Raw genomic sequence first — 25,002 nt, forward strand, 5'->3', positions numbered from 1 at the left:
CTACTCTGACATACTTCTCTGCCACTCCAGACGACCTCATACAGTACCACAGCTCCTCCCTCGGCACCCTGTCATACGCCTTCTCTAAATCTACGAACACACAATGCAGCTCCTTCTGACCTTCTCTGTACTTTTCCATCAACATTCTCAAAGCAAAAATGGCATCAGTGGTGCTCTTACGGGGCATGAAACCATACTGCTGCTCACAAATCTCCACCTCTTTCCTAAGCCTGGCTTCCACTACTCTTTCCCACAGCTTCATTGTGTGGCTCATCAACTTTATTCCTCTATAGTTGCTGCAGTTCTGCGTGTCACCCTTGTTCTTAAAGATCGGAACCAGAACGCTTCTCCTCCATTCCTCAGGCATCTTCTCACTCTCTAGAATCCTATTGAACAAACTCGTTAGAAATTCCACTGCTGTCTCTCCTAAGCACTTCCATACCTCCACAGGTACGTCATCAGGACCAACGGCCTTTCCGCTCTTCATCCTTTTCAGAGCCTTCCTAACCTCATCCTTTCCAATCTCTGCTACTTCCTGCTCCACAACAACCACATCTTCCTCCCTTCTTTCCCTGTCATTTTCCTCGTTCATCAGCTCCTCAAAATACTCCTTCCATCTTTTCTGTACACTCTCCTGGGTTGTTAGCACCTTTCCGTCTCTGTCCTTAATCACCCTTATCTGTTGCACGTCCTTCCCATCTCTGTCTCTCTGTCTGGCTAGCCTGTACAAGTCCTTCTCTCCTTCCTTTGTGTCTAACCTGTCATATAGCTCATCGTAAGCTTTCTGTTTGGCCTTTGCCACCTCTCTCTTCACTCTACGCTGCGCTTCCTTGTACTCCTGTCTACCTTCCTCAGTCCTTTCTACATCCCACTTCCTTTTAGCCAACCTCTTCCTCTGGACGCATTCCTGTACTTCCTCATTCCACCACCAAGTCTCTTTACCGTCTTTCCTCTTTCCAGATGACACACCTAGCACCTTCCTACCTGTTTCCCTGATAATCTCTGCTGTAGTTTCCCAGTCATCTGGAAGCTCATCCTGACCACCCAGGACCTGTCTCAACTTCTGCCTAAATTCCTCATTCCGCGGTGGATCTTGCTAAAAGGATGGAAATGATTGAGGTGAACACAGGACTAAATCCAAAGACTTCAGGCCCTTGATGAATAGACATACCAACGGAGTGGCTGGGAAAAATATAGTCAGACAGCACAGAAAGGTGGTGTGTGGGGAGAATTTGGTGGTGGAGAAGATAAAGAAGACAAGGGCAGAGCAGAGGACATAATGGTGAAAGTCGAAAAAGGAAGAGCACCGTGTGGTTCTAAGAGAGGATATGAAACCAGGTCTGGGGGATCAGGAAGTTCTCTCAGATGACTGGTCAGCTACAGCTAAAGTGATCAGGCAGACTGGGAGGAAGGTACTTGCTGTCTCATCAGGACAAGCAGATCAGGAAGAGTCTTGGTGATGGAAAAGATGTTCAGCAAGTCAAGGTGATCAAGGACAGAGATGGAAATGTTTTGACGGGTTCCACAAGTGTGATGGGAAGATGGAGAACTTTCAAAATCTGATGAGTAAGGAAAATGTTAGAGAACACAAGGTAGAAAAGGTGGCTGTTGTGGAGCAGCCATGTTGGTGCAGACTCAAGATGAATGGTTACGTAAGAGGGAGCTGAGGTGATGAAGGAGCTGCGTCCTCTCCGATCATCTTCTGATCTATTTTTTAAAGCATTTCCAGTGGTCCTGTAATTTTGATTATGCTTCTTTGAGCCAATAATAAAATAATAAAAAAAAAAACCTGTGTCGTTTTCTAAGATATAATTTCTGTAGAGTTTGTTAGAAATTCACTTCTGAGTTTTGGGCAGAACAGTTGGGGTGGAGCAACATTTCTCGTCCTTCCCATCACCCACCCCTTCAAACGGTATTTGGGCGTACAGTTTTGAGCCAGATTCCAGCTTGGACAAGGAAAACAAATACGTACATGGATTTATTTGTCTACGAGTGCATGCATCAGAATGAAGCGGAGTAGGGAGCGTGTTGCCCGCCCAGCGTGTCAATCTTTTACAAGGAACGTTTTTTTCAACTGATTCAAAACAATTTGAATAAAGAAATACATAAATTTCTTAATTTATGTCCTCCATCATCAGAAAAATACCACAAGAAGATGTCAAAAACACAATTTTCATTGGACTGGATCTTTAAGTTCTCAGCGTCAACAATGGGACAAAATGATTTTGTTTTACATACATTTTCGCCTAAAAAAAAAAAAAAAGATTACAAAATCATTTTTACTATCAATAAAGGTGTACATTTTGCTGTTTTAAGTCACTGATTAAAAAAAAAAACTGTCTTCAGGAATATTTCTGCATTGTTCCTCCCCTTCCTTCAGCGTAGCTGTGTAGATTTCTTGAGCTGGATCAGATTTCTGTCAACTTCACTTCTGAGGTTCGCCTTTTACAACTGACACTACAAGGTTCTGGGTCTGTCTTCCTCTCCTTGCCAGATTGTTTTTTAACTACTCCAGGTCAGGGTTCTCATAAGATTTCCACTTGCAATAACTTGCTTGGTGATTTTATTTTTACTTTTTATGACCTAAGATTTTTCCACTCCAGTGAGTTGATGCTGACCTGCCAAAGCCATTAGGACAAACACCAGACTTCCTTTTCTGGACCACATTCACTCTGACCACACAAGTGCTTGCCTTAGATTCTCGACCAGCAAACACCTAATCAAGCTAAAGGTCTTTGTAGCGACATATAAATAGTCTCAACCACTTAAATATTTGAGTTCACCTACTAATTGAGCAACATTTTGATTGTTAGTATCACAATTGCTTATTTTATTTTGCAAAAGGAAGTTGATAATATTTTAAATAGAAATATCTGAAATATTATTGGCAATATTTTTTCATCAAACTCAAATGTTTTAATGAAACGTACAATTTTTTTACAGCTTAAAATAAACCCTTTTTGTTGACCTTGTTACATTTGGAGGTTTCCACAACAGCCAAACGACAATTAACATGTAGACACACACAAACATACAAAGGCTGTGCCTTCTGCCTCTGAATTTTAATTGCAGGAAGTGCATTTAAACTGTTGATTTAATAAATGCAGAGTGCAGGAGATAATGATGAGTGTTGTTGCTGCCAAATCTCAGCACAAATGACGCACAGGTCAGTGTTTTTTTTCATATTCACACCCGCCTGACTGATCATGAGAGAAAATCAATGCGGCCTAACTTGCGGAAATATCCATCAAGTATTCATCTGACATAATCTGCGATTATGACCGTGACTGCAGCATCTCCTGTTCAATATTAGACTCTGTACACTTTTCCTCTTGGTTTTTTATAACCAGACATTTTGTATGGTTGGAATATTTATTTGATATTTTATTGGACAAACAGCATGCTACAAAAAAGGCTTTTATCTGTTAGAAAACAACATAAAAAATGGACAATTTAGAAAAAGTTTCAAGATACCCTGAAAAATGATGTAACCCCCTCCATGCAAAGTGTGGCTAGGCCCCTTGTTTTCAATCAATCTGAACTGTGACATAATGGGCCAACTGTGAGAATGTCCAAAATTCAACCTGCAAGGAAAAATTTCTTCCTTTTATCGGAGAGTTGATCAAACTTAAGTCAATAAATTGAAACCCCTCTTTTACTCGAATACCGTGCAAGTATACCGGTCCCATTTTAATGACCCGGTGGGGCCATTACCGCAGTTTGACCTGAGTGGTTATGGAAACGTAGAGACTAGTTAAAGCTGAAAGAGAATCAGTAGAGCCATATGGAGATAAGTCCTTGCATACCATTTATCTTATAGGGTGTCTTGTCATCACAGATGGTCCTTGGGAACGTTGAGCACTATCTATGAGCGATTCACTAGAGGCTCCGATCTAAACCCCATAAAGCTCATGATGACCCATCACACATTACAGCACCATTTCATTTTTAAATTTTTTTGATTTCCCAATGATGGACAAAAGTCTGGAATCTCACAGTAATAAATGAGTATCATCATATGCACAGAATCAACATATCCCAATTATGACACATATTTACAAAGCGGTGAACCCAGCCCCATGTGGAATACAAAATATACTCAAATGAATAAAAATTGTAAGAAGAAATCGTATGTGCGTGACTATCCATAAAAAACATTTTATGCAGAGGCACATGCTGTTTTCTGAGGCTTCTTTATATTCATTTAGTGCAGAAGTTGATTTCATGCATAAATCTACAGCAAACATGCGAGATTTTGGGGCCTATTTTAGTAAGTGTGTTCACTTTGTGTGTGTGCACTTGTGTAGAAGTGTTAAGGTTGTAGTGTTAAGCAGCTTAGACATGCCAAAAGGATTAAGTGTTTTGTTGACACATAGTAAAGTAATCTGGTTAGGAAAAATGAGATACAGCACTCTTTTGTTGGCCAATGTCTTTTATTTACCCTTTTCTTACCTTCTTATCCAATTTTGTTTTACTTTTGCCTTTCAATCCTTATGGGACAAAGTCTGTGAACAATAGACTTTAGCGCTTACATTTAAAGTCCCGCTCAAACCATCTTTTGATCTATTGTAAAAGTGTTACCTGTAGTATTTTATTAAGTTTATATTAATAATAATAACAATAATCCATTTTATTTAAAGCGTCTTTCATAAAACCATAGGACACTGTACAAACAAGGTTAAAAACAGACATTAAAAGCACAATAAATATAAAATAAAAATCAAAAGTGAATCAGGATGGGAAGGCATAGGTGAGTTTTGAGTTTAGATCAGAAAGTTGGAAGAGAGTCTATATTATGGAGATCAGGAGGGAGGGAATTCCAGAGATTGGAAGCTGAGCAGCTGAAGGCTCTGCTTCATGGTGACGAGGCGGGCCGGAGGGACAGAGAGCTGAACAGAGGAGGAGGACTGAAGAGAACGAGAGGGGGTTTTGATATGGATGAGGTCGGAGACATAAGGAGCAGCCAAGTTATGGAGGGCCTTAAAGGTGAACAGGAGGAAGTTGGAATTGGATTCTGGAGGTTATGGGAAGCCAGTGCAGCTAGTGGAGAACCGGGGTGATATGACTGAAGGAGGGGGTTCTGGAGATTTGGTCTTTTGGGGGAGACCAAGGGTTTTTTGGTCTCCCCCAAAAAACCCTTAATAAGCTCCAACTGTTCATTAAGGGTTTTTTGGGGGAGACCAAAGAGGAGGGAATTACAGTAATCTAGACGGGAAGTGATCAGACTGTGAACCAGAATGGAAGCAGAGGGGACAGTGAGGGAGGGGCATAGACGATTAATGTTATGTAAATGGAAATGGGCTGACCGAGTAATATTATTGATATGGGACTGAAAAGATGAGGAGCTATCTAGGATGACACCCAGACTCTTCACCTTTATAGTGTTTTTAGCTCAAATTAAGCTACGATTCTCTAAATAATTGTTCAGTACAAATGTTGAGCTAACATACTAGATCCCTCCCATGTTTCATGAAGCTAAATACGTTTTTTTAGTGAAGCGTGGAAATATCCAGTCTAATATTCTGTTATTCTGATTTGCCTTTCAAGATGATATATCTGTTCATGGTCCCATGCTTTGTTAAATAAATGTCTCCCAAAAATTGGTCTATATCAACTTTCCTTCTGTAACCCCTGTGCTATCCTAGGCACTTCAACATTGGGAGTTGGGTCATCTAGACCCACTAGACAGTGCTCTGAACCTTTTTTCTTCAATTATTTGTGAACCTCACTAGTGTCCATGGATTACATGAAATCCTCTTCACCTTTATCCACCTCATGGTAGGGAGAACACGTCAGTCTTATGGGGTCATCTGGACCCCATAAGACAGCACAAGGGGTATTATGATTCTTGGCTGCTGTGACATCCAGAGCGATTTATTTCACGAAAAAGACAAAAACCAAATATTATTCATCTGGGCATTAATTGTTGTTTTAATTGAATTAGCCAGTTCTTCCGGTTTAGCCAGATGAATAAAACAAATAGAAAGGCAAATCTTTCAACTGTTGAGAACGCTCAGAAAACATGCATCAGTCAACATAAATACAAATGCATCCTCATTGTTTCTACTCTTGTAGTTGAGATCATCAGTATCATGTAACTGGGCGAGCAGTAGCTGAGTACCCACGGGCCCAGACACCACAAAAGTGTTTGTCTCACAGTGTGTGTGTGTGCGCATGTTTAGGTGTGTGTCCACTGGGGAGCCAGCCAGACGTCTATGGTCTAATATTTCCTCTCAGGAGAACAAACAATGAGAAGCTTCACCCTTTTTCCCTTCTACCTTTATTCTCAGCTTTCCCTTCTCCCCTGTTCAATTACTATATCTTTCCTGCTGTCTGATCTCCTTCCCTCTTCCACCATTCTACTTTCTCTTGATGTTATCTCTTTATTCTCTCACTTCCTACTGCAACAAAGCTGCAGATGCAGTAACAAAAGGTTGCTTTAAGAAGGACTTTGGTGGGTTTGCCCTTAACTTGTTTGGACTTTATTTTATCTGCCTCTTATGTTATAAATATATTTTCGATTTCAACTGAAAAAAAACATGAACGGAACACTTTTGTTTTATTTTCCACTTATACAAATCAACAATTTCTCTCAAATATCTGTTCTGGGATGTTCTTGGATGTATGGCCTCAGGATCTAATCACAGGGTCTCTATGCATTTTATCGGGGCAAGTCTAAAGGTTGATTTTCACTGGTCCACCTGTGGTGCATCGTCGTTGTGTTGCATTGACAAAATGGCGACACGCCTATGTCATATCTGCGTCTTACAACTGTCTCTCCGCTATGAAACGCAAGCAAGCTTTACAAAGGAGTTCAATTTCTAGTCAGGTCCGGGGATTCAAAGTCAAAACTTCTGTTGTACTTTCAAAATAGAAGTTTTTATTTTATATTTAAGGTGACATTCCCACAGGATAACGCACGTTAACACTGCAGATCACACTGGCGTCCATTTTCGCCATGGACAACAAAGGTTCAAATTTTTTTTGGAAGACAACATAATTTAGGACACGAAAGATACATTTTACAAGGTCACAGTGAGGAAGGAGAGGGCATAAGATCGCACTGCTTACGTTTTGGATGAGCGAAGGGAGTGGGACAAACTACTTGACATGATGGTGGCTGTACAAACCCTTTCATCAGGAGCAAGGGGAATGAACCGGAGACCCAACAGTGTGGACAAATATGAATCTGGTGCACACCTGTGAAATAATCATGCTGTCTAATCAGCATCTTGGATGGATTATCTCAGTAAAGAAGAAGGGCTCGCTATCAAAGATTTGGACAGATTTGTGAACAGTATTTAAGAGAAATTGTTATTTTAGCGATTAATTTATTATTTTTTATTTTAATTTACGTTTTGACATGTCAATTAAAAAACGTACCTTTTTAGAATGGCATTTAATGCTCAGTAGTTGGTGGCATTTTCTTTTCTTTTTGTTCTTTGTAACCATCCATCCACCCATCCGTCCGTCCGTTCATTCATTCATTCATTCGTTCATTTTGTGTTTGTAGAAAATGTGTCAGATCTTTGAGTTCATCTCGTGACAAATGGGATGCATATGAATGCAACACTTTTGTGTTTTTGTTCAGTGTAATGCACTTTGGTACTGGATGACTACGGCTTCTTTAAAATGCCGTTTATAGTTCTGCATTTTTGTATTACTATACTTTAGGTTCAGTGAGGTCAAATTGTTTCAGCAAAATAAAGAAGTTAGCTATCTAATTTACAGGCTAAAATGCTTGTATGTTGAAGGAAAAAGTGAGAGTGTTTGCTGCAGCAAACCTAAAAAAGTCTTTGAACATTCTGTGCTGCTTCAACAGTGTATTCTCAGCGGGAAAGCAGTTGTTGTCCATTATTTTTTTGCTATTTATGCAACATTTCACTTTGTAAAGTCAGCTCCAATGCTTTCCACACATTTTCTTCAATTTACTTTATTCTGTTCTAAAAACAATCACATAAAAAAAAAAAAAGACTTCACAGCAGGCGTATAAACTATTGCCAGAACACTGAATAGCCAACACTTCCTCAAAATTAGACTGGTGAAGACTGTCAGGGATGAAGAGTCAAGGAGTGTTCCTGGGCACGGCAACCTTCTCCGGTCAAAACTGAAGTGGTGCTTCATGTTGAAGGCTACACCTTTCGTCTCATTCTGGCTCAGACTCATAATGTCTGTATGAAGCTCGGGGGCAAATGTATTGAACTGTCAGGTGCTGGACATATTAAAAAAACAAGAGCAGCTAAAAAAGACCTTTGGAGTCTGATCCCTCTTCTCCTTGAAGCTTGTGATCCTTTCACACTATTCTGATAATATTCTGCAGAGCTTTTTATTTTTTTTTTTTTGCCTTCTCGCTTTTAATCTTCTAAATCATTTCCGTCCATTCTTCCAAACTCTTTTCATTTCATTGTTTGGTAGCTTTTTTGGGTCACTGGTTTATTGTGTCTTATTAGTTGGGAAGCACTTCAATATTCCTGTGGGGATGGTGTTCTCCCCAAAGTAATGTGCGTCTATGTCTGTCACACACTCCTGGCACGGACTTCCCATCTATGTGGCTTTCAGCATACAAGTCAAAGAGCAACCTCAGAGATTATTAACAACATTTCAGTGTCAGAACACTTTTGGCAGCTTTTTGTTAAGAATTACCACAATGGCAATAGCAATGCTCCCTTAACCAACCTCCAAGGAATTTCAAATTAGAGGATCAGCAGGGCTGCATGTCTGCTTGGTGACTGCAGAGAAATCAAATAATGCATTTTGTGGACAAACTTTTAAAAAAAGTAAATAGTTTAGGACGAAGAGAGGCATACTGTGCAAATAAGAACCCTTAAGCTGTTGAGTTTAATAAATGTGAGCAGTTGGGTCGTGGTTGAAGATGTATACTGATTACGTACTTCCCCTACCTGCTCCCTCTCAAAATTAAGAGAAATGTCGCTTTCAGTTAAAGACGCACTGGGCAGTTTTTCTCACCTTCACTGTTTTACACCTTTCCTTTATCTCACCTTTTTTTGTACCCATGACAGTATTTTATTAATACATTAATTGCCATGTTTTAAGATTTTATTGTTTCATTTTTGCTCTCTTATGGTCGCATTTACTCAAGCTGTTCGCCTGTTTTGTGTTTCTTTTTTCATCTACAGTACATTTAAGGCATCAACTTGAGGCAACCTTCATATAAAAAATTAATGATACCAGACATTTATGATATTAATTTGTTTCTGACCTGGACATGTCTATATAGTGCACTTTACAATACAAATTGACATTCACTTATGAATTATCATATCACGTTCAATCACCAAATTCACCACCATTCAACAACAAAGGCTCATAAACTATAAAGTTGTAAGTTTATTATCTGTTTTATCTTGTCATGATTGCTATTCATGTGCTTAAAAAATAAATAAAAATAAAGCCTTTGTCGTGAAACTATCTCTGTATAATTTCAGTTGAACTGAGTTAATTTTGCAGAACTCATGACATCAAATGTAAAAATTATATTCTTTTACAGCTAAAACCTTAAAACCAAAGAGCAAACCTGAAGTTATGCACAACCGGTTTACCAGTTAAAAAAGGTTTACACTAAATCTTCTTCAAATCTTGGGGAAAATGTAACTTTTAGTAAAAACCAAGGGATGCACAATTTACTAAAACAGCTGCACAGTGATCAGATCAGGGAGCGATGGAATCTATCAACACTGATTGTTCAGAAGGTGCAACAAATTTAAAAAAACACAGCGATTAAACTAATCAGGTTAGGTAGAGCTCACAAATATCTGAACTAAATTAGTTTCTAATTCATTAACCAGTAATTGTATATCTAACCCCACGCTTACAACCAAATGCAGCTGAGAGCAGCTGTGGAAACTTAAGCCTTTTAGGACGCCCACACAAATACACACAGAGACACAAAATTGTGTTTTTAAAAGTCAATTAGCCTCCTGAAAATGTGATGACTACACAACTTTAGAGATGCTCAGTTTCCTCCAGAGCACTGATTTCTACAGCAACATGTCATTTAATAAAAGCACAAATAAAGTAATATTGAAAATACAGTGACTCAGCAGTTACCCGCGGTTAATTAAAGCATCACTTCCTAATGAAAATAAGTGAGCGATTATGTTTAGCCAGTTTAATGAAAACATTGTACATTTCATTATGTGTGTCTGTGTGAAGGTAAGATACAAAGGAGGTCCATGGTGAGAATGCACCTGTTTGGGACAGCTACCCAGAGGATTGGACCTCCTACAATCCTGATAAGAAACAACACACCCACACACACATGGACACACAAACTACAAGCACTACAATCTTCTGACTTGGACTTTAAGTGGAGGCTTTTCAGTCGGTTTTCTACCCCTGTATCTGAGCAGATGTTAGGAAAATACCACTAAATCAAAGTTGTACAACGTTTTTGAGTCAAAAAATGTACATTTCTGGTTGTCTCTTTAAAAAGACTATGACACAACCTAGAGACAAAATCTTAAACCATTGAGGTGTTGTTCTTATTCTTTTGCACAAGTAAATAATTTGTAAAAAAAAACAAATAAACACAAAGAAACAGAATCTAAACGAAGAGTAAGGAAATTCCAAAAAACACAAACACAAACGTTTTCCTACCATTGTCGCTGTCTGACTTGTTCTCGTGTTCCGTGTCTGTAAGAGTCAGCACTGAGTTGGAGCGGCTGGACAGGCAGGAACTTCTCCCCGACGATTTGCCCAAACCCCCTCGGCCCCACAACCTCATGGCACGTTCTGGTGACATCACAGCCTGGCTGTCTGGATCTGTGTCCTGGGCGGTACCCACGGAGAAGCCACGGTGGGGAAGGCCAATATCAGAGCAGAATGCCAGGCCACGACGTGGCGGCGGCTCACAGATCCCAAGCTGACGGAGACTGAAGTGCTGTCCTGTCACACAAAACAGTGGCACATTTCTTATTTATCAACATGTCCTACATTGGATTGCCTTCAGTCAAAAGGTCACTAAATTAAGTCAATTTAAATAGATTTTTAAACATTAATAACAGTAAACACTGGAAAATATTCTTCTAAAAAGTGAGTTTAAACCTCTAAAGCAAATTGTTGGGGCTAGAAATGAAGTATGACATTTTGAATATTTTTTTAACGGCGGATTTGGGCCTATAGCTCTTTTATGAGTATGGATAGAGACCTACAATATTTACTTACTGGATGTCATTTGCTATATAAAAATCCCAAAAAGAGCAAACCCTACTAAAGAGAAATGGAAGTCAAGTTTACTCCACAACCATGAACCAAAGTGTAAAGCTCTATTTTAAAAGAGAACAATTTCATGAATTACTTAGGCCTGTTTAAGTAGAGTCAACGTGCATAAATCTTGAACGTACCAGATCAAAAATCTCTGTTTTATAAGAAATAAATAAAAACATTTGAAGTGAGATAATTGGTCTAAGACAGGCATGTCCAAAGTCCGGCCCATGGACCAACAGGAATCTGCTTTCAGATTTCCACTAGCATGCAGGCTCCTGACAAAAAAATGACTTGATTTTGATCATAAGTTATTGTGAACGTTGGGCAACAACCTGTGGCTACTTGATCTTCAAAGCCTCAAAAGCCAAATGAAAGGAACAGATTTCTTTTGTTTTTGTCATCAAAATGACAATGGTTTGTATTTCTGAATAAGATAACTTTTTGTGTTATTTTCTTCTTCACATGAATGCTGGTCACACATTTTTCCCTTACCAAATCCCGGCCTTGCTAAACATTTGGAAACACCTGGAGGCACGTTAACGTTGGGATGGGGGTCATCTGGACCCCACAAGATAGCACAAGGGTTAAAGAGGTAGCTCCGTGGGCGGAGTTAGAACATTTTTATGGGGGGAGGGGGGCAAAAGGCTTTGGAGCGGTGGCAAAACATCGGAGGGAAAGCCATTATAAATGAAAGAATCAAAAATACGCATTTCTAACAGTTTTATTATTGTTTTAATTTCCTTTAAAAATATTGCTTTTGTCATTTTTTAATGCTTAAAAATGTTTTTATTAATAATTTCTTAATTTTTGTCAACAATGATAATAAGGCCGAATCCGAATTCCACCCCTACTCCCCCATCCCTCCAATTGTAGGGGCATTTGGAGGGATGGGTGGTGCCCTAAATAGTTTGTTGAACCCTGTTGAAAAGGAAAAACATTCCAACCGTTAGCTTTGTGTAGCTCACAAAACCAAACATATGAACCTGAGCATGCACAGGTGACCTGGTTGTTACAAGAAACATTTCAGCTGTGAAAAACTGTATTAATATTAAGATAAAAATAACAGAGGCAAATCTACGACAAAGCCCTCCTTGACGTCACACTTGGATTTGGGAAAGAAATAAAAAGTTGGGGTAGGAATTCTTCCCTGACAATTCACTCAAGACTGGGTATGGATCATGATATTTTCACCAGAAGCTTCTCAAACTTGACTTTGCAGTCCAGCTGTGCTTTGAAGTTTTCTGCTGTATAAGAAAGAAAAAAAAATAAAAATCCTCCAACCTTTATGACTGTGTGAGCTGTAACGGGACTGAAACCAGCAGAAAGTCCCAGAACATTTCTAAATTATTTAAATACACAATAGTACAGAAGCCTTTGGAAGACAATTATGCAAGAGCCAGGCTGATCATGATTTAGCAGAATTAGCTAATTGAATATACTGCTTTTAATGATAAATCATTTGATCTTTCTGTGTTTTTATTAATCATTACTTCATTTGTATGAAGCCAGTTTAAAATAAACACATATTGAATTAGCCTAATTTATCAGGCTTGAAAAGTGAATGTGAAATGGTCAAACTACCTCAATTAAAATGAATATACATGTAGAAATTAACACAATGTAGCTCCTTTTATAAAAAGGGATTTTATATGAGCTGTATATAATTGATGACACAACAAGAGATAATGAAAATTGCTGTCCAATTAAAAGTTAAATTCATTTTAAATGAGATCCAATTAGGACATCAGTGAAAACCAATTTGATAAGGTGATTGAGTAATTATGATTTTGCATTACTTAAATATTGACTCTCCTGTAATTTTTCTGTGTGTGTGTGAGGGGGGGGATTAATGCTCTGCATTTAAACATTTTTCTTTAAAATGTTCATTTGCTCTGATTTTTTTTCTTGTTTGAATGAAACTTCAATAAGTCACTTTCATCAGGTCTTTATCCCTTTGAGTCAGGAATTTGATTTCACTGTACTAATTTTCTAATGTCCTTGAAATTTTGATTTCCTATTCCTTTCATTGAATTACTCAAATGTACTGACCGGAAAAATGGAAGCAGAAAGGTAGATGTTCCAATCTGTATCACCTTTAACCAAAGATAAGTCCTCTGAATGTCTTTTTTTGTGAATGCACAAGACTCTTGAATCCATTTACAAATAGTTTTACATACTTAATAAAAGCAGTGTACACATACTTTTATAGATACTTCAGAGAAGGCCCGCGTCATAATAGTTCCACCACTGTGTTTTTCTACAAAATTCACAAACTTTCTTCACTTGCGAACCAACTTTTACGAGCTAGAGCAACATGTAACATCTCAGAAAGCCTTCAACGTTATTTTATGAGTTTCACTGAATAGAAACCGTTTAAAATCTAAAATCTGGAATTCGTCAGTCCAAATCTGGAATTCATCACAGCAAAATTCTTAATTCAAACTCAAAAGCGGTTTAAATGTATAAATAATCTGTTAATGTGTTCTCTCAGCTAACAGCACACAATCCTCCAGTTACATAGTGTTTTTTTTATATAAAAGTAGAATAATTTTCAGTATTTTTTCATGTATTCTTAAAAAAATCTTGTAAACTGCCTTATGGTAACCAGAAAAGTTTAGGAGGAGGAAACTGGGTGAGTGGAACAGTTCCTTCTAGCACTTCAGAACTTAATTGATCCTTTTGACTCCTCAACCCTTTAGGCTTTGGCAAATGATATCATCAACAATTTTTGCATTTCTTTTGTCCCCAAGTACATACCACACCTCTGGCAAGAACTGCAAAGGGTGCTAGAGATAAATTTGCTCCCTTTCCCTTTCAGGCTAAATTCCCAACAGTGGTGGGTCGAAAAGGCTTGGGAAGTAGCAGAAAGGGCTGTTCCTGTCAAACTGGGGCAACAATTCTTCCATTCTGAAAATTCCTGGCACTCATTAGAAGAGGTAAAAATGATCTGCACTTTCGTATATCAACTGGAGTCTTTGTTAGTTTACTATAAATACTGACGTTTTTGACGACAGCATTAAATTTGGAAGGTTGTTTTACTTCTTCTTGCACTTCCTTTGGATTTCTTTGAGGACCCCTCAACTCATGGAGCAGAATTTAAGAATCAGAAAATTTAAAAAAGGTAATTACAACAGTCAAAGAAAGACAACATGGGTTTTTGAAAGTAAAGATCACATAAGTTCAAAGTTTGGATTTAAAACAGCTTTCACAATTGACGTTACATTTATTTAACAACGTTTTTATCATTTGGTTTGTTATTTTGTGAAGTTTGTGTCCTCAAGTTAACATCAAACTGTGTTGTGATACGGGTTTATATTCATAAAATTGAATTGATTCAAAGGGAGACGAACAGTAGAAAGACAGAGAACTCTATAAAGAGGATTCAACTCCAATACTGCATTATCTCAAATTGGGGACATGCTGTTAGCCTGATTAAATACTCCATGACTTTAGGTAAAAAAACCTCAAAATTAACTGCCTGATATCAACAGCATGTTCTTACCTTTCATTTCTCACTCATGTTGCTAAAATTACCATAACAGGATGTTCGTAAAAATAAGAACATATTGAGAAAGTCAGGAAAAACTTTGAGCTTTTTTGTTTTCGGCGTAGTTTTGCTTCATTTTCTTTCAGATCCAATAAATGTTGATCACAAAAAAGCCAACTGTGTTTTGTCATGTTCATCTGCTAACTATCAAGTCAAAAATTCATGAGATATTCCCGTTCCAAAAGCTCTGGGGGTTTTGCAGAAAACAAAAACAAAAATGAGAAGATTTTTCTCTAATATCACACCAAAGCATTCGTACCGACGGATGTGGTGAACAGAATTCGGTAGTTTTTCAAAATAAAACTTCCTTTAGTATCAGAAAATAAAATAAAAGGAAATGATCTCAGTTGGAGGGTGTTGGAGACCACGGCTTCAGATGCTCACATTTGGTAAATGTAGATTTGTAAACATCTTCAAGAACTTTGGGTGGAACTTTTCATGTCTACTGCAAATAAAGATATTGAACGTCTGTTTTCTTCACTCTCTATTAAACATTTAAGTGAAATGCATCAGGGTCTTATTGCTTCGTATAGAAAAACTACAACAAAAACAGAAGACATAACTTCTTGTGAGCAGAAACACTCACCTTGCCTGCTGTAATCATCCTGCTCACGGTGAACCATGTCTTTGTGTCCCTTGGTAGTGCCGTATAGTAACCTGTTCAAAACAAGAGCAAAACTCCCTTATTTCTGTCACTAAAACTCAATGTGTCAGAAAAAAAAACAAAAAACAATTGCTTAATGGCCTGCACTTACAGCATTTCAGCTTCGGCCGGACTGAACCTTAGATCAAGATTCTAATTACACGTTCACTTGCATTAAAAGTACAAATGCTTCTAACACTGTCTGAGTGAGATTGCATTAATGCATTAAAAACATTAACTTTGACAGCACTATTAGTAACCAAACAGGCCTCTGCTGCATCTCTTTCCCACAAACACTTTGACACATTATTGCAGGAAAACCTAGTTAGTAGTGATTTTCGGCGGCCCAGAGCAAACACACAGAAAGCCATTTAGCCAGAGGCAGAATTTAACTCAAATTAATCATGATTGGCCAAAGACACTCTATGACTTCAGTTTCAGTCAAATAAATCTTTCAAGGTACAATAATATGAATTAAAAGGAAAAAAAGTAAAGTAGTGTTCATTGGAACTAAGACTTTAAAATTTAAGTTTTCCAATTACAATGTTCTCTCACTATAAGATTTGTGGATATTTTACAGTGCAATTTTTGCATGATTTTTTCTTTTTTTCTTCTTTTCTGCTTCCTGATTGGCTGTAGAGGATTGTAAATCAGTCTCTTCCATCCTAAGTCTCCTGTACAGAATTCACTTTTACATTTTACTCTACATAGCCTTTTAAGTTTTGTAACTTTAAATAGTATTTTACATTTTTCCTTTACATTGTATTTTTGTTTTTTTACTTTAAAAGGTCTTTTAAAGTTTTTTAACTTTAAATAGTAGTAACAGTGGGCGGTTTTGTATCAAGAAACAGATTTACTCGACTTAGGAAACAATTTTTATTTTATTTATTTATTTATTCTTTTAACTTGTCCTGTCCAACAGCTGGCAAACAGATGAGAGTTGAAGTCCTCTTGTGTTGGACATATTTTTTTTACAACAGGGGTTATGTATCTTCTGACAAACCAGAGGTATATTTGAATAAACCCCTTTTGTAATCGAGGCTGAACTTTATTCATTTTAATTATATTTGAGAATCTTTTGTGTTGGACCGGCGGAAAAGAAAAAGGAGGGAGGAAGAGTGAAGGATGTTAGAGAGGGTGGGGAAAGGAGGGTGTTCTTACTGCCCGCACGGTAGGAACTAGAAAACAACCGCCCCCCGGCCGATCACATCCACCAAGAACCAGCAGGACCGCCACGGGGGCCCTCAAAGCCAGAGTGCAGGGGGGCATGGGGAGACAGAGAGTGCAAGCTCCAGTCACACCAGGAGAGCAGCCGGGAGGGCCCAACATGGGGCCCCGCCCAAGAAGAGCGCCCACAGCCCCAGACGAACACCTCACCACCACCCAGGAGTTCTGGGCATCCCCCCACCCCGGGTAGGGTGCTAAAAGGACAGCTGCTGCTTGCTGGCAGTGATGTCCAAACATCCTAACATGCCTAAGGTGCAATTAAAACCGAGAGGGGGGGGCTATTCCATGCGGCAACCATGGGAGGGGGACCACTGCAAAGTAGCTCCTCCCCCCAAGGTTCATCACAGGCTGACCCTCCCCCCTCTCACCCTAATAAGAGATTATATGAGGAAGAGGGTAAGTCGGGGACAGCTAGTAGACTGCCCCCGGTGGTCAAACAGCTGCCCCCCCCCCTCAGTATAGGGCTCAGCCCAGGGGTCCCATCCCTCGAAACGCTGACCCCTCAGGCCCCACACCACCCACCCCACACAGAGAGAGAGGAGCCATAAAGCGCCACCCCCATGGAGCAAGCCCAGGCCCCCGCCCCCAGGAGAGCTCTGGTCAGACCTCGACGGGACCGAGGCAGCCAACCAACCGGGGCGACCGCCGATTGCTTCAGCGAAGACCCCAACCCGAAAAGTTTTATTTGACTTATTTACATAGAATCTTCAAGACAAATTGATCTACGTTGTTGTCTTACTCAAGGAAGATTTATGGTCTAGAAATTAGGATAGCTTGACTGTTGTAGCTTCCAAAATCTATTTGTGAGGAGAAAGAGTAGGAATATACAAAGTATAAGGAGTATAAATATACAGTTCTTTTCAGACATAATTTCTCCAATTACCAGAGTAATTTTTTTATGTTTAAGTTTTTGCACTTTTTAGACAAAAAGGGCATGACATCACGACTTATTTTAGGAAATCTGATCAAGACAAATTCTAATGGTTCTATTAGCAGATTTTCTCCCTTTAATCAAGATAAAAACATCTTTTATTTTATTATTTATTATTTTCATTACTTCTTTTTGGACAAACATTTTTTTCCAATGAATAAGAGAAACTTGCTGTTACTTGTTGGTTCTAAGTGCATAAATATTTTTATTTTATTTGGTCCAGCTGAACTCGCATAACTAAAAGACCACATTTGCACAGTGCTTTTGCCGGCTCTGCATGTCAGCCCACAGAAGTGTTGGGATGGTGAACAGATGGTCCCGCCCACACCGACTGTGGTTCTGTTTAAGGTGGGAAACAAGGCAGACAAGAGCCGACTCATGGGCCTCACTGTGGAGAGGAAAAACAGCGTTGCCTCCAGAAGCCCTCAGCGTCTTTAGCAGCGTGCAACCTTTGCCTGTCACTTTGAAGTGACAGAGCTTCCCAGATGAATTGCTGCACTCCCTCTGCCCCCCTGAAGTCCTTTCCTGAACAGGACACGAGCTTCATTTCATAAATGGGTTCAATTAGCTGCACCTGTCTGCGGGTGAGGATTCCAAACGACGGTTTATTGGATAAAGTCCATCTGTCCCAGAAAAGTCCTTTGAAAGTTCAATAAATATAGAGCAGGACTTCTGAGTCAAAGTGAAACATGATAAAGATGCAGCTCTCACCTGGTCTGGTCCTGGTGCTGATCGAAGGCCCTGAGCGTTTCGCTGGATGAGTAGGACTTCTGAGTGGGGACTCGGAGACCCTGGGAGCCGATCACACACTCCTCGCTGTCCACCGATGAGCCTGACAACAACAACACATGTATGGAAGATGTAAACAACTGGCAAATTGTTGAGGGCAGCAAGCGGGCACCCTAAAAATAATGATCCCCTTTAAAATATTGCTAACCTGTAATTTTGTTTTGATAAAATGTTACTTTCACCCCGACCACCATTAATCCTGCAATTTTGAAAAACGCAAGGTTTTATTTGTGCAATGTGCCCACAATAGCCTCAGTATGGTGGTGTATCAGTGAGTTTTTTAATGCAACAGTGTAAACAGAAACTTTAGAGAAACATTAAATACATAAATCCCTGAGGTATTATTTCATGACAACTTCAGATTCAGTTTATAAAAATTTCACTTGGTTAAAAAAAGGTTGCATTAAAGATGTGACACAAAAAGCAAATTAAAAGTGGGTAGCTGGGCTTAAAGTGTAAAATGCAACAACTTTGGACTGTTTAGTGACTGAAATGCTTCCCTTATGCTACCTGACTTTTCTTCTTCTTTTCTTTTTAAAGCCATCTTTTACCTGTGTTTTAAAATGTTTGAGCTCGTTTCATTGAGTTTTATCTGCAGCAGCTTGAATTATTTCTCTGGTTTTATCTTGTTTCAACATTCTGAAGCACTTTGAAATGTGATATAAATGAAGATTTATTAACTTGACTTACTTCCTTTAAGAAAAACAAGGATTTTCCACAGAAAGTTCAATCTTCCATTTTTTATTTATTTTTATTTCATAAAAAGATATTGTAGTAATTAAAGAAAAAAAATCTTTTCAACCCACTTTTTCTTCTTCGACCATATTCTATTTATTTTGAAACCCTTGTGCTATCCTAGGCACTTTAACATTGGGAATGGGGTCATCTAGACCCACTAGACAGTGCACTGAATCTTTTTTCTTCAATGATTTGTGATCTTCACTGGTGTCCATGGATTACATGAAATCTTTCCACCTTTATCCACCTTTGTCATGGTAGGGAGAACACGTCAAAGTAAGGGTGGGGTCATCTAAGATAGCACAAGGGTTAAATGTGTTATACAAAAATAATAAATAAAAAAACCTCTGTATGTTTATGAAAAATATCTTTTAGAAATCCAACGACACAATCTTCCCTCTTAAAAGAGTTTTTAATATATATTTTAGGAAAATACAATGTAAAGGAGGAATAAAGTAATAGTACTAATTTAGAGCAACTATGTTTTCATTTATTTATTTATTTATCATTGTATCAGTATAGTTCCAAAAATCCTTATGGTGTTTGTATCAAAGTACTTGCAGCTAAAGTTATGTTTCACTAAAATATACATTACAGAAAGTTTTCTGAAAAGGTTTAGTTTTTTAACACATAAAATGTGGTTCTTTTTAGGTGATGTGTGCACAGGAATATAAACACAAAATTAAAAAAATTATATAAAAAAAAAAGACAAGAAAAATATCTAAACTTCGTTGCCTTTAAATTGTTTCTGCTTGCATCAAATTCCAGGAGCAAAAGGTGTGTGAAGAGGAGTGTTTTCCTGGAAAGCAGCACATCTTTGTGTGCGAGTTTCTGTCTGTGCTGCAGGGACTCTCTTGTAATTTGGTCACGCTCTTGTGTAACGAGAAACAAAATGAACTTAAACATTTGTGTCTCTGATAACAACATTATTCAAATGTCTGACATGAAGGTGCAAATCAGCGTGTTCATTAGGCAAATGAATGTCTGTAACAGAAACTGGTGAGGCAATTTTAACAAGGCAGCCAACAGGACGACTCGTCCCTCCTTCATAACAGCGCAACTATTTGTAGAGCAGAATACAGGTGCCTGTTCCTGGAAACATTTTGTCAGCAGTTAGGAAGCCTCAGGCCAGTTAGAGAAATCCCCCAAGATTTGTTTCTACTACACAAAGGACTACTGCAAGCACAATTTTTTAATAAGCTGTCTTGTTGGCTCTATATTTTTTCTTCCACATTTATTTTGCCTTTGGCAGTTTAGAAATTTCCACTCCTAAAGTTAATTTTTAGAAAAAGAAAACTTTTGATTAAGACATTATTGCAGACATTCTGCTGATGGTTTTGGCAAAGAGAAAACTATAAATGAAAAAAACAGATCCAACAGTTTAGGTATATTTATCTATTTTCTTTAAAATAATTTTTAGTTCTTTTCCAAAAAAATGTGTAGGTAAGCAACTAGTGTTGGGACCTTTTGGCATTGTGACCCTTGGACTGGAAGACCATCCTTTATCTGTTGTAACATATTTTAAAAAGAGTATCTGCACATTTAAACTTGAGGTTGCTAATATTATATAACACACAGTAGACTTGTAAACAGAGACTGAGGCTTCAGTTACTTTGCGTAAAGACCAACTCTGACTAAATTTTGGTGTTTTTGGTGTTCTTAGCATGTTCTTGAAGTATTTTAATCATAATGGATGACATATATAAGGGAAATTCAGCTTAAAACTGCATCTCTTAGTTTTACTTTATTAAATCATTGTAAACCAGGAGAGATGAAAAAATATCATTTGAAAAAGAGCTTTATCTGTTGAGTAGAAAATATGCCGGGTGGGCCACAAGCTTCCTGCCTGATGCATCCATGAACGTCTCGGTTTTCTTTGTCTGAGCTGGCATCTGGATCTCAATTGTCCGGCCGGTTAGCTTCAATGTTGCAAGCCATTTTTGTTGCACTGCTAATCTTAGATTGGGGGTGAGAAGGGCTGTAAGCTAGTGGGAAAGCTTGTAAACAGACACCTCTCAGCAAGAGGAAGAGGAAAGGTCATGGTGTTACTCTGCGCCAACAATTTCGCCCACTCTCTGGTCTCCCATAGATAACTCCATGACTTAGGGGGTGGGGTGCCTCACTGCTCCTTGTCTGTCTGCCGTGGTTTGGGGGTGGGGGTCGGTGGTTTCCGGTGCCCGGTGGGGGGCGGCAGGGACTCCGCTTGTCGGGGGGTTGGGTCCGTTGCCTGGGTGGAGCAGGCTGGGGTGCTGCACGGTCTTCTGGGCTTGGGTGGGGGGTTGGGGAGGTTGAGTGGTGGTCTGGCTTGACTTGGGGGGATGGTCATTTTGCCCTTTGCTGGGGGGGTTTGCAGGGGGCCCTGTTCGGGGGGATCCAGTGGCGCTGGATGAGCTGCCCATCTGCACCTGGGGCTGGGGTCACTCCTTCCCTGGCTCTGGGGCGGGGTGGGGGAACCCTCTTGGGGCCCGCAGTCGCTCTAGGCGACACCTACCACTGATGCGGGCTTGTTGGCCCTGTCCTGAGGGGGAGAGGGGGGCTGCCTAGGAGAGGGGGAGAGTCAACTATCGGTACGGGACCTTGGAGGTTTGACGGGTTGGGTTCTTCGGCTTGGCTGCCTCGGTCCTGTTAAAGCCTGACCAGAGCTCTTCCGGGGATGGTGCTTTCTGGCTCCTCCCTCTCTGTGTGGGATGGGTGGTGTGGGGCCTGGGGGGTCGGCGCTTCGGGGATGAGACCCCTGGGTCTGAGGGTACCTGAGCTCTGTGCTGGGGGAGCCGTGGGACGGCTGTTTGACCACCGGGGGACAGTCTACCAGCTGTCCCCGACTTGCCTTCTTTCTCATATAATCTATTATCAGGATGATGGGGGGTGTCAGCCTGCGATTTACCTTGAGGGTAGGAGCTACTTGGTAGTGGTCCCCCTCCCATGGTTGACGTATGGACGCAGCACTTTATGCTGCGTCATAGTGTTACCCCCCCCCTATATTCACCCTCCTTTCCCCCCCTCTCTAATATCTCTCTCTCTTCCTCCCTCCTTTTCTTTTCCTTCCGGTCCAACACAAAAGATTTTCAAATATGATTAAAATGAATAAAGTTTGGCATCGATTACAAAAGGGGTTTATTCAGACATACCTCTGGTTTGTCAGAAGCTTCATAACCCCTGTTGTTAAAGTAAAATATGTCAACACAAGAGGCCTTTAGCTCTCATCTGTTTGCCCAGCTATTGGACAGGACCAGTTAAAAATAAACATATAAATAAAAAATAAAATAAAATGTCAACATTGTAACTTATATGACTAAAACCATGACTGTCTCAATGTTGTGTAGGGACAAAGAAAGTGCATCCTACCAGTATACCGAGCTTCCTTATCCTTCCGGCTCTTGGTGAGTGAGCAGTATGGACGTCGCTCTTTCACTTCCATAATGATTTTGCTCGTGCAGCTGGCAAACATACAGGCATGCTGTTGTACATCTGCACACACAGAGAAGGAAGTAGAGAGAAGAACAGGATGAGTATGAGACATACTGTATGGAAAGCTAAATGCATCCTCTAATAAGGCTACTCGACGGTCAAGTATTTGCAGAGAAAGGCCCAAATTCCTCGTCTAAATGACAAACAATTAGAGCACAGTCTGCTTCAAATGACATTACATGTTCTCTCCAGAAGGCTTTGCGTGTGTTTATATGTTTAGCTGAAAACTTTAACGTGGCTCCCAGCTGTTCCTTTGCAGAAGCTTTTTATTACACAACAGCACAAGCTTAGCCTCGAGGTAGACGATTTGGGGTATTTTCAACAATCGTTCTAGGAGGTCGTTCTTATTTGTTTGTTGCTGAAATTGTTTTCCATATTTCCTCAGCAAACAGCATTCACTTCCAAACAGGCAGATCTGTTATACAGGGATGAGGTCATGACTATATTTAACTTCGTGCACTAATTTCCAGGCAGAGAACAAAACAACAACAAAGAAAATTGCTTTTGGATGCCCCCTCTCAATCTGTCACAGAGAAACAGAGTTTGTAGGATGCATACTGAGCTCAAGCCAACCAAAAATAAAAAGCATGGCTCTTCAGTCACATATAAATGAAACGGAGGGCATACTCTGCAAATGATTTCAACATAATTATAAAACGAGAAAGAGGAACGGCTATTTTTACTGTTTACCTATCTTACACTTAATGATAGATATACGTCTGGCAAAACTCAAAGAGACTTGTTACCACTGTGTTGCATCATCCTAGATGTTAGCCAGAAGCTCGGGGGCTTAAACATTAAACAGACATAGATACTGATCTGTTCAGGACCACCCTTATGCTTTATATTGCTTTTAATATTTATCAAATATCTCCAGAGGCTTCATCTTGTCTATATATCAGAAGGTTTTTTTTTCGCAGCTCAACTAGATTGTGTGCAATTTTTTGACACAAGTAAATTGTTACACATTTAAAAAACATAAAAATGTGTGACTTTTTTTTTTTTTTCAAATAATAGATTAAATGAAACTGCCATATGCTTAAGTCCCCTCGTATCCTTTGTTGTTACGTGAGGAAATATGAAATTAAATCAGGTGAAATACGATTTTAAATAGACTCTGTTGAGGTTGAAACTCCAAAACCCTTTTTCAACATTACATGTGCATTAAAAAAAGGCTACTTTCACGTCTTGCTAAATAGATTGAACCATAACATGCAGTAAATGGTACCTAGAGAATTTTCAGTAACTTTCATTGACCTGCACTGGTGTAGTTCAGAAATATGTCTGTGAGGCTGTGAATCCTCTAGAATGACGTTCATTGTTCTGTCAAAATGACCAAAGATCTTCTGCTAAAAATCTGTTAGTTTGATTACAGCATATGCCTTTCTAGTATTCTGTTATACGTCTTTGTCTAAACGGCCCCTTCACAACAAGTCGTCCCCGCTCCGAATGTTGATGCGTGCCGATGCCATCACAGATGAAGACTTTTGCAGCTTTTCTGAAAACAGCATGGGTGGTCTTTGTCATCTTTGGCAAACCTAACGTCTGTTTCTCCCAAAAGCTGAAATGTGGACTCATGTGACCAGAGAACACATGGCCACTGTCTCTCTATCCATCTCAGTCTTCTCCAAAAGGTGCCGCGGTAACACGAGCTTTGACAGAACTTGAAAATTGTGTCAGTATTGTGCAAGGATATGTTTTACTACCAATAAATTCTACATCACAAACCAATGATTAAGGTTATGATAACAAATTAAAATTAGAAATTTAGAAGCATGAAGCCTATTCTAAAACACTATAGCCAATGGTTTTCTTTAAATACAGACTCCAATAAAAATTGTCTTTTTGGTGTTTTTAACAAGTTTTTGTGGCGTTTTTCTGATGATGAAGACATATAATAGGAAAATTAAACTTAGCTCCCTGCTCCGCTCTATTCCTATGCATCCACTTGTAGATGCACTTGTAGACTTGTAATAAATCCATTTTTGTTGCACCAGTAATGCTAGGTTAAGGATGTGAGGAGCTGTAAACTGGCGGGCGAGCATGCAAAAACATTGGTGACAGGAAGTGGGGGCGGACTTACTTTACCCCAGCGGTTCCGCCCAAATCTAGGCAAATTTCCAACAAACTACTGCAGCAACTAGCAACTACTGCTATGTCCTAGATAATGACACAGGTCTGCTGAGATCAGTTCATAGCTTACAAAAAAAAAAAGAAATTACTTGCAGATCCAAAATAAGGAAATGTAGTTGCACGTTTTGTTTGTACTCGTTTAGAATGTATTAATTGAATAAATATGCACCCCTGTTTTGCTGCAAATGATGCTTTAAGAAGATACATTTTTGTTCTGGGTGAAATATTTTAAGACTTTGCAAGATTTCGTTAGGTTTATAATGTTTTATCATCATCTACTTTTATTTTTTAATATGCATT

At 39.2% G+C, this 25,002-nt stretch overlaps 1 protein-coding gene across 9 annotated transcripts in view; it reads right to left on the reverse strand.

Annotated features, from left to right (window-relative positions):
- The window catches only part of LOC101157835 (teneurin-3), a 324,490-nt gene that overhangs the window by 218,800 nt on the left and 80,688 nt on the right, over positions 1 to 25,002 (reverse strand). For all 9 annotated transcript variants that reach the window (XM_023954877.1, XM_023954876.1, XM_023954872.1 and 6 more), the window contains exons 3-6: positions 22,447 to 22,569; positions 18,286 to 18,406; positions 15,360 to 15,430; positions 10,618 to 10,905 (exon numbers count right to left, since the gene is read on the reverse strand). In XM_023954877.1, coding sequence (XP_023810645.1) covers positions 10,618 to 10,905; positions 15,360 to 15,430; positions 18,286 to 18,406; positions 22,447 to 22,549 — 583 coding nt within the window. In that variant the 5' untranslated portion in view covers positions 22,550 to 22,569. The remainder of the gene's footprint in view (positions 1 to 10,617; positions 10,906 to 15,359; positions 15,431 to 18,285; positions 18,407 to 22,446; positions 22,570 to 25,002) is intronic.

This window comes from Oryzias latipes, chromosome 1 (assembly GCF_002234675.1).
Source record: "Oryzias latipes chromosome 1, ASM223467v1".
Taxonomy (NCBI): Eukaryota; Metazoa; Chordata; class Actinopteri; order Beloniformes; family Adrianichthyidae; genus Oryzias; species Oryzias latipes.